This window comes from Chelonia mydas, chromosome 5, assembly GCF_015237465.2.
Source record: "Chelonia mydas isolate rCheMyd1 chromosome 5, rCheMyd1.pri.v2, whole genome shotgun sequence".
Taxonomy (NCBI): domain Eukaryota; kingdom Metazoa; phylum Chordata; order Testudines; family Cheloniidae; genus Chelonia; species Chelonia mydas.
This window is the reverse complement of record NC_051245.2, coordinates 33,463,002-33,472,595: the sequence shown is the minus strand read 5'-3', so window position 1 is coordinate 33,472,595 and position 9,594 is coordinate 33,463,002. Positions and strand designations below refer to the sequence as shown.

General features: G+C 39.8%; 1 protein-coding gene across 1 annotated transcript; it reads right to left on the bottom strand.

Annotated features, from left to right (window-relative positions):
• Nucleotides 1-7,815: 7,815 nt before the first annotated feature.
• On the bottom strand, nt 7,816-8,507 carry HSPB3 (heat shock protein family B (small) member 3). The gene has a single exon (XM_007052832.4). It carries the CDS (start codon nt 8,402-8,404, stop codon nt 7,958-7,960), a length of 447 nt encoding a protein of 148 aa, XP_007052894.2. The 5' UTR covers nt 8,405-8,507; the 3' UTR covers nt 7,816-7,957.
• Nucleotides 8,508-9,594: the final 1,087 nt, after the last annotated feature.

Genomic DNA, 9,594 nt, shown 5'->3' with positions numbered 1-9,594 from the left:
AGGAACAGTCAGCATGGATTCACCAAAGGCAAGTCATGCCTGACTAATCTAATTGCCTTCTATGATGAGATAACTGGTTCTGTGGATGAAGGGAAAGCAGTGGACGTGTTATTCCTTGACTTTAGCAAAGCTTTTGACACGGTCTCCCACAGTATTCTTCTCAGCAAGTTAAAGAAGTATGGACTGGATGGATGCACTACAAGGTGGGTAGAAAGTTGGCTAGATTGTCGGGCTCAATGGGTAGTGATCAATGGCTCCATGTCTAGTTGGCAGCCGGTGTCTAGCGGAGTGCCCCAAAGGTCGGTCCTGGGGCCGGTTTTGTTCAATATCTTCATAAATGATCTGGAGGATGGTGTGGATTGCACCCTCAGCAAGTTGGGATGCACCCTCAGCAAGCGGATGACACTAAACTGGGAGGAGAGGTAGATACGCTGGAGGATAGGGTTAGGATACAGAGGGACCTAGACAAATTGGAGGATGGGGCCAAAAGAAATCTGATGAGGTTCAACAAGGACAAGTGCAGAGTCCTGCACTTAGGATGGAAGAATCCAATGCACTGCTACAGACTAGGGACCGAATGGCTTGGCAGCAGTTCTGCAGAGAAGGACCTAGGGGTGACAGTGGACGAGAAGCTGGATATGAGTCAACAGTGTGCCCTTGTTGCCAAGAAGGCCAATGGCATTTTGGGCTGTATAAGTAGGGGCATTGCCAGCAGATCGAGGGACATGATCATTCCCCTCTATTCAACATTGGTGAGGCCTCATTTGGAGTACTGTGTCCAGTTTTGGGCCCCACACTACAAGAAGGATGTGGAAAAATTGGAGAGAGTCCAGCGAAGGGCAACAAAAATGATTAGGGGTCTAGAGCACATGACTTATGAGGAGAGGCTGAGGGAACTGGGATTGTTTAGTCTATGGAAGAGAAGAATGAGGGGGGATTTGATAGCTGCTTTTAACTACCTGAAAGGTGGATCCAAAGAGGATGGATCTAGACTATCCTCAGTGATAGCAGATGACAGGACAAGGAGTAATGGTCTCAAGTTGCAGTGGGGGAGGTTTAGGTTGGATATTAGGAAAAACTTTTTCACTAGGAGGGTGGTGAAACACTGGAATGCGTTACCTAGGGAGGTGGTGGAATCCCCTTCCTTAGAAGTTTTTAAGGTCAGGCTTGACAAAGCCCTGGCTAGGATGATTTAGTTGGGGATTGGTCCTGCTCTGGGCAGGGCGTTGGACTAGATGACCTCCAGAGGTCCCTTCCAACTCTGATATTCTATGATTCTCCTCACAGACAGTGAATTCTCTTATTGCCAATGCTGTGGTCTAGATACCTTGTGGCCTTTGGCTACTGGCCCTGCCTTGGAACTCCATTTGTGGCTCTGGAGGTGGAGGGGTTGCAGAGTTTTTTATGCCACAGTTGCAGCCCATTTGGCTACTTCTTTTCCAGTATGCATATTTGTGAAAGAGACAGCCTAAATTTAGCCTTCTGTGTTTGTTTAAGTTGTGCAGTTAGTATGTTTATTTTGTAAAGGTTAATGAGAAATGAATAGCTTTGTCAAAACCCAGACCCAGGTCTGTTTGTCGATTTGTGTGTTAAATATGATATGGAAACATCTAGATATTCCATTTTGTTACAGAAGCCAGCAGCTTATCATCTTCTAGCCAACTTCCTGGGAAATATTATTATGCTTCTAAATATTAATGTTGGTTTTGGTATTTCAGTTCCAATATTAACTTGCACTGGGGAACAAGTAAAATCACACACCTTTTTAATGTTAGGCTAAACACCCTATGAAGGAGCTCCAGATCATAACAGAAATATATAATGTAATAGAATGAGCTTCTACATTAATTTAGCTCTATGTATTTTTGTCTGTTTCTTAGCCCCTCAGACATGCATTTGTATTCACAGGGGAGGACATTTTGGCCTGCATGAATCTGATTTCAGGATAGAGCCTTAGCTCATAAATTCATCAAGGCAGGGATTTTGTTGTATTTGTAACTTGTAGCGTGTTGGTCACACTATCAGCACTTTAATAATATTAATTTATTTATTTACAGAATAGATATGAGATAATATTAAAACTACACTTGCTGCAAGGATTGTAGATCATAGGATCATGTTTTTTTCAACAAGAGAATAAATAAAGTACTTTTTATTTGTCAAGCCATACTCCAGTCTCATGAATCATTGACTCTCCTGAATTTGTCAGCGTAGCCATAGTGGTAGCATTATTACATATACGTTAGACTTATGTAAATTTAAAGCCAACCTCAGTATACAAAAGCTGTGTCTGCACATACTTAATTCTTCATACTTCCAACCACTGTACTACCACTAGTGCAGTTCCACCATGGTAGCAACACTGGAAATTTTGACTATCACATTATCTATCCCTGCTCAGATCAGGTGAAGACAATACAATAGTTAAAACACTGGAGTTCTGTTTACTTTAGTGGTCCCAAAATTGTGATAACTGATAAAACTATAAGATTAATAATGTAATAGAGGGGAAACTGAAGGGAAAATCTGAGTGGAAAGTAAGCCAAAGAAAGTGGGTAAGTGATTTATTTTTAAATTGTGGTGTATTGAAGATTTAAAACAACATGTAACATAACTTATACTTTCAGCCCAAAAGTTTTAGTTAAAATTGTTCTACAGGGACACTGTTCACTTGAACTGTAAAGAATTGATTAATTAAATGAATCCAACATTTCTCAAAAAGCAGTCTTTAAATATTGTGCCGTGACATCTTAAAAATCTTTTCCTACAATTGTTTGTAAGAGTTTTCCTCCTCCCCTGTTTTTGTTAGAAGGTTCATTTAGGTGAACATGACAGCACAACCATCAAACATGCTCAGGCCCAGCCCTCCTCCCCCCTTTTTCTCTCTCCGCACACTCCTGCCTGCTGCCTCTTCAGTCTCCTCCTTAGGGAGGGGAAATAAACAGTACAAATGAGATGGGTTTGCAGAGCCTAGGGAAGCGCAGGCAGGAACAATGGAACAGTGAACTTGACTAGATACAACATGCTGCCAACTGCACAGTAAAGGAATTATTCTGCAGTTTCTCTCAGTTTCAGTCATTTTTAGGGTTTTCTTGCAGTAATGGTACCTACAAAATTTTCAGATGGAAATGTGATTTTTCAGTTGTCAGTGTCCTTAAAGAAGACCCAATATGGGACTGATACTCATCCCTACTGCTAGCACTGAAGTGCCACTGCAGTAGCTGCGTTGAGATGTGCTGTCCTTCCGGTGAGATGTTAAATGGTGGGCCCATCTGTCTCCACAAGCGGCTGCCCAGGTGCATTGCATGGCCCTTTTAAAAGGGAGGAGGAAATAACCCTGGTGTGCAAGTATGCTCATCAACATTCTTTCTTTCACTAAAGACCAAATCTTGCAGTCCTTATTCAGGCGAAAAAAATCACATCAATGGGAATTTTTTCTGATTAGGAACGGAGTAAGGTCTGCAATATTTGGCCTATTTTACAGGAAATTTGAGGAGCACAGTGCACTCTTTTCAAATATCCAAGGCTGTGTCTGAACTGTTCTTGAGTGAATAATGACTGTCATATTTGCCTGTGTTCATTGCACTGTGAGTATCCGATTGCATAAAGAGACTGTGATACCCTGAATACAGCAGATACTATACGACTAAATAAGTCCATGGAGGTTGAGGATGCTTAGGACCTTGCAGAACCATGCTCTTTATTTTTGTGCCCTGGCTCTTGGTCATTAATCCGAACTTGAGACTTCTAAAAGGCATTTTTAAAGTGCTTGGAATCACTTGGACACTGCTTGATCGATTACATACTTAATCCTTTCACCATTGGGAACTGACAAGGCTCAATAACAGCTGCTCTGCAGTTCGTACAGCAGCATATATTGCTTATTCTTGGCCAGGCTTTTGTAGACAGCCAGTGTCAGAGTTCTTTATTTAATCATATAAGTGTGTCATAAATCTGCCTTGAGCTAAGGCTGTTATGAAATTCTGTGCAATTTATAAAATTATCACTGTCCCTGAGCAATATTAATATCTCCCTTCATGTCTCTCATATTCACATCTAATCGTGTTAGAAAAGCAAACATTAGAAATAACATTCAAAATAAATTAGTTCAGCCACTTAGAAAGAATGTGTAACTGTTTTGCCAAATATCTTGAGGAAAAAGTCCACTAAAAATCATTAATTCAAAAGCGTTTAATAAACTATAGGGCAAAAATGAATGAGACATTTCTCCTTGGATTATACTTAACACTACAATATAGGCAATGAGTGTATTGTTTCATGAGTGGATGATACATATTCCAGTATAGTTCCATGTATGTATTTACTTGTTACATACACTTTGGTTCTTCTCCTGTGCCCATTGAAGACAATAGCAAAGTTCTCATTGATTCTAGCCGTGCAGGATCAGACTGTTATACTGCACCATAGAATCGTAGAATATCAGTGTTGGAAGGGACCTCAGGAGGTCATCTAGTCCAACCCCCTGTTCAAAGCAGGACCAATCCCCAACTAAGTCATATCACCCATCAGTGTAGCATGTGAATGCACTTTAAGGGCCTAATTCCCCAACTGCTATCACTTTTATGCTAGTATAATTCCACAGACTTCAGTGAGTTCACTTCTGATTTACACTGTTGTAAGTAGGTGGAGAATCAGACCCTAGCTGTCTTAAGGATGGGTCTTTTCACGTTTCTCATGGCCAAATTCTCTGTCAAATTTTATGTTGTATGATTGTTTATATAAGTACTTGTCTACACATGAGTTACTCTGGAATGGCTATTCCAGAATAAGTGCAAGTGTGGATACTCTTATTCTGGATTTTTATTTGCTTTTTGGTGTTTGAGCCTTTACAGTTCACATTTTCAAGATTTTCTCCACAACAGAAAGGACTAGAAACTTTTTTTAAAATGAAACCCAAGAATCTTTAAAATGAAAGCTCCAGGAATTGGTGGGCTAAAAACCCCACCAGATAGTATGAGAATTGTGACAAAATTATAAGAGCTGGAAACGCTTGACATGGAATGGACAAGTTAAGGAGTGAACATGTTAAAATGTAGCGCTCAACTCCCTTGACTCCAGGTCAAATGCTGTAGTGCAGCCTCCATAGCTCTGGTCTCAGAGAACACAGAGAGAGCATTGTCATATTATGGTGCAGGAAGGAGCGGACCCACAGAGAGGCACATGTGGCTGCAGGAGAAGCATGTATTTTATTCACAGTAGCTCAGATGTGAAACCTACGCACTACAGCACTACTTCTGGGAGTAGCGAAACCTACAACGATAACTCTTCCAGCAGCGTGAACTCTATTTGCCCAACACACTGGTTTCACACCAGTGTAACCTCACTGACTTTAGTGGAGTTACTCGTGACTTACAACATAAATGAGTTCAGAATCAGCCCCTTATGCTTTGGGAAAATCTAGAGCTGGGTGCAACAGTTGCACTCTTCTTGGCCAGCTCTTTTCATGTGTATACAAATGCAGGTCAAGCTGTCAGGATTATGGACTAATTATTTGCCAAATTTCCATTTGTTTAGTCAGAGCTTGATTTTTTATAAAATCAGCCATGGTTTTTATGTTTGTATCACTTTTAAAATTGCCAAATCCATAGTTTGTAAATCTCCTATGTTATCTCTAGGTACATGAATGCCTTCACTGTAATAATAGATAGGGCTGGACTTTTAGTTTTAAATGATCATATCATACAGATTCTTTGTAAAGTAAAATGAGCAATAGAAGAGTATTATGGTTTTTTTAAATGGAACTAAAGCTGGTTATCTCTTTAGATGGTCCTGAACCCACATCGCAATACATCTGATGGTGTAAAAACCATGGATCCAAACACATCTAAACTCAGTTCTGCATCTAAAATGTGCAGATGGCCCTAACTTATATTATGGGCTCAACAAAATCTCTGGATCTGAAAGGACCTGGACTTTGAAGTGTTTGGAATCTGGATCTAGGCCTGAATTTTGTGCCTGGAACCTCATTCTAATTTCCTCAAACCTATGGATTCAGAAAGGCAAACTTGGGGGTAAAGGAGGGGGTTGAGGGACTTTTATTTTATGTTTAAATCAGTTTTCTAGAAAACATTAGTTTGCTGGCTATGGTGCCACACAAAAAGAGACCAATGTGTACATCAGTTAAGAAAATAAATGTAGGCCCCCAACCTGCAATCCACTGTGCTTGGGTGCAGCAGGGTGAGCATATGCAGTGATTTGCAGGCTCTGGACTTAATCCATCATTCCTTATGCAGAGCAAACTTGCTTTGAAATTGGTGTGAGTTTGGAGTGCAAAAATAATAATAATAAAAATAATTAAAAATTGAGTATTGGCCTATTCCAAACCAATGGCTTTCAAATTTCTTCAAATGTAATTGATCACTAATATAAACATTTCTACATCATGCGAGCACAAACACACAAGTCTAGTGTTTTCACTATAAACTAGAGAGCTCTCTTTTTTGAGCCTGGGGTAGAAACATTTTTGTTAATCTGATGTTTCCCTTGTGATTGAATATACTCAGAATTTTATTTGTATTTGATTTAGTTCAAAAATGTTTTTAATTTGTCTGAACAGCAGATGGCTATCAGCAAGAGTCTGTATTTAGCTTGGCACTTTCCACTCTGCATTCCTTTACTATTCATAGCACAGCAGTCATACTTATCTTAAGTACACATAAAAGGAGGCAGTTTCACTTGCAGCTGCAGTTCCCCTAGAATGTTTGCGTATTTACAGTACCATTTGTAACAAATCTTTTTGAAATGTTGAAGACCAAGTGTTAGACATAGCAGGCAGAGTCCTGGCTAACCTTAGTTGCGGAACTCCATTGAAATGAGTGGGATTGCTCTAGTATAATTGAGAGAAGAAAGTGGCCCTGTGTTCTTCGTAAGTGGCCCCATCTTGCAATCAGGCATTTGAACCCCTATGCTGGTGCAGAGCCAGTTAGGCTCTGTGGGCACAAGCATCTGCTCCTAGAGATCCAATTGCAGGATCAGGACCTTAAGTGCTAAAGAAAGTCACAGAAGAAAACATTTACATGATTGTTATCCCGTTGATTGTGTGAACTTCTTGGACTAAATTCATCCCAGCATATTAATGCCTTTAAGTCAGGGGCAGCTACACAAGAATGACTTTGGGCCTTTTGAGCTTTTATAAGTGAGCAATATTTTGCTTCTGTTGTTGGCAAAAAGCCAGGATATTTAAACAAAATGAACTGTGATTAAAAACAAAGCATTTGAAAAATTTCCATCAAAATAAGTTGACTCAGTATTAGTAGAAAGATGGCACATTTTGAAACATTGCATTTGCAAAACTATTTTTAATGTTTATTCTGCTGTTCAATATTCCCTTAAGTACAATATATTTTTAAAGGGCACAGTTGCAAGCAATTTTTAGAAATGAATTAGAATTCAAAAAGTTTTTCCCATAAATTGTTTTGCAGACCAAATGAATGCTGCTCATGCGTGCTTTGACATCACCTAAGAAATGTTGAAGTTAACATTATATAGTGATATAACTAATAAAAACATGGCATTTTTTTGTTATGTAAATTAAAATTCCATAAAACTCAGATTAATATCTGCTGCTCCTTTCATTATTCATCTCATGAATACATATTACAAAGGTAACCCCTGTTTATTGGCATTTTGATACATGCTTTACACTTGGTACCTCATCAGAGAGCATTATATGAAATATTTTTCATTTGTTTTGACTGCCATAAACTTTCTTATGTATAAAAAGCATGGGTCTCCAGCACATATGCAGCTGAAGGAAAATAGTCTTACATTTCACATCAAACAATAAAACTCAACATGCCGAAAATATATGCAAAGTTTTGTTCTTATCTCCATTGTAAATACAAGCCAACAACTTCACATGCATGGCTACATTGCAAAGAATTGTTTGAGTTACATTAGCAATAATATTATCTCACCAATAACAATTAACAAGACTTTAATCCATTCCCTCTGAGCTCTTAATTTCAACAACCAAAATGCCATCATGGCAGAAGAGAGCAGACAAATCTTTTTTCTTGACTCCATTAGGTAATTTGTATTGTCTAATAAAGCTTCTGGATATGAAACCATGTTCGTCCATCCTACGTCCATGCTGAGCTTTGATCAGGAGCCAGCCTTCAAAAGTCTGAATGATGATATCTTCAGGACAGAACTGCACAACATCCAGTAAGACCTGAAAGCTGGGTTTGCCTTCCTCCGTGCTGTCCTTCTCTGCTGTAGCCGTACTTTTTGCTGCATGTCTGCTTCTCACCTCAGCTGTGGATGGGCCTGGCAAAGCATATAAAGAGTGATCCAACTTGCATGCTTCCAGATCTTGGACAGCAAACTGCTCCTGATAACGTACAGGAGTTTCCAGCCAGTGTCTTGTAACTACTCCTTCCATTGCTCAGGCAGAAATATGAGTTACTGCTTTCTGATAGCCAGTGAAAGCAGGAGAGTCAGACTGGCGTAGTGAGCTCTTTCCAGTTGAATGCCTACTCCCAGACTAGTTTATCAGTTGATGTAGCCTTTCATTTTTAGCACTGGCAGAGCTTAACACTTAATTGAACATGATTCATGTCCATGAGACATGCCACATCTTTTTATACATTGACAATAGAGCACTATTTTTAGGGCATGTGTCTTCAGTTGCTTTGGCAGTTTTTATGCATACACTAAACAATAAAAATGAAATTTTATTGCACTTCTTGTTCTTCGCACATTAACCTGTTTGTTGTTATGAGGAAACAAGGTCTTTTTAAAGGTTCTTTTACTTGTCTAGAAAGGAGTGTGATGTTCTTTCTGTTTCTCAAGGGAAACTACTACAGTAGCTGTAAAAGCTATATTTCTTCTTGCTGAATTATAGAAATTATTTGGGGCAGGAGGACTCAAGCTGTTTGAGGATGTGAGAAAAGCAAATTTGGGTCTGGTTTCACTAAAAAGTTATCAGGTACCTCTAAAGTTGTGGCAAAGGTTTTGCAGGAGCCAAACTCTGAGTGCTCGTGAGAAAGTTACTTGTGGGCTGTTGGCTGTCCCTTCCCAACTGAAAGGTAACTGTGATGCTGACTCAGCAGTTAGAGATCTTGGTGGCATAGTGGGAGTGGCCTGTGATTTGAGTCTGGCAGTGTGATGGCGTCTGAGTCTGCAGTTACAGACTGTAGCTCAGACTCAAGAGCCTGAATTAGCCCTGTAATTTCATAGTAAAAATGACAGTAGAAATAAACACTTGCTTTAGTGTTGGGCAAATTGCAAAAATGACTCACCTGGTTCTTATCAACTCATAGACTTTGAGGCCAGAAGGGATCGATACGATCATCTAGTCTGAACTTCCTGCACATTGCAGGCCATAGAACCTCACCCACCCACTCCTGTAATAGACCCCTAGCCTCTAGCTGAGTTTCTGAAGTCCTCAAATCATGATTTAAAGAGGTCAAGCTACAGAGAATCGGCTATTTACACTAGTTTAAACCGGCAAGTGACCTGTGCCCCATGCTGCAGAGAAAGGTGAAAAAAACCCAGGGTCTCAGCAAATCTGACCCAGGGGAAAATTCTTTCCTGACCCCAAGTATGGCGATCAGTTAGACCCTGAGCATG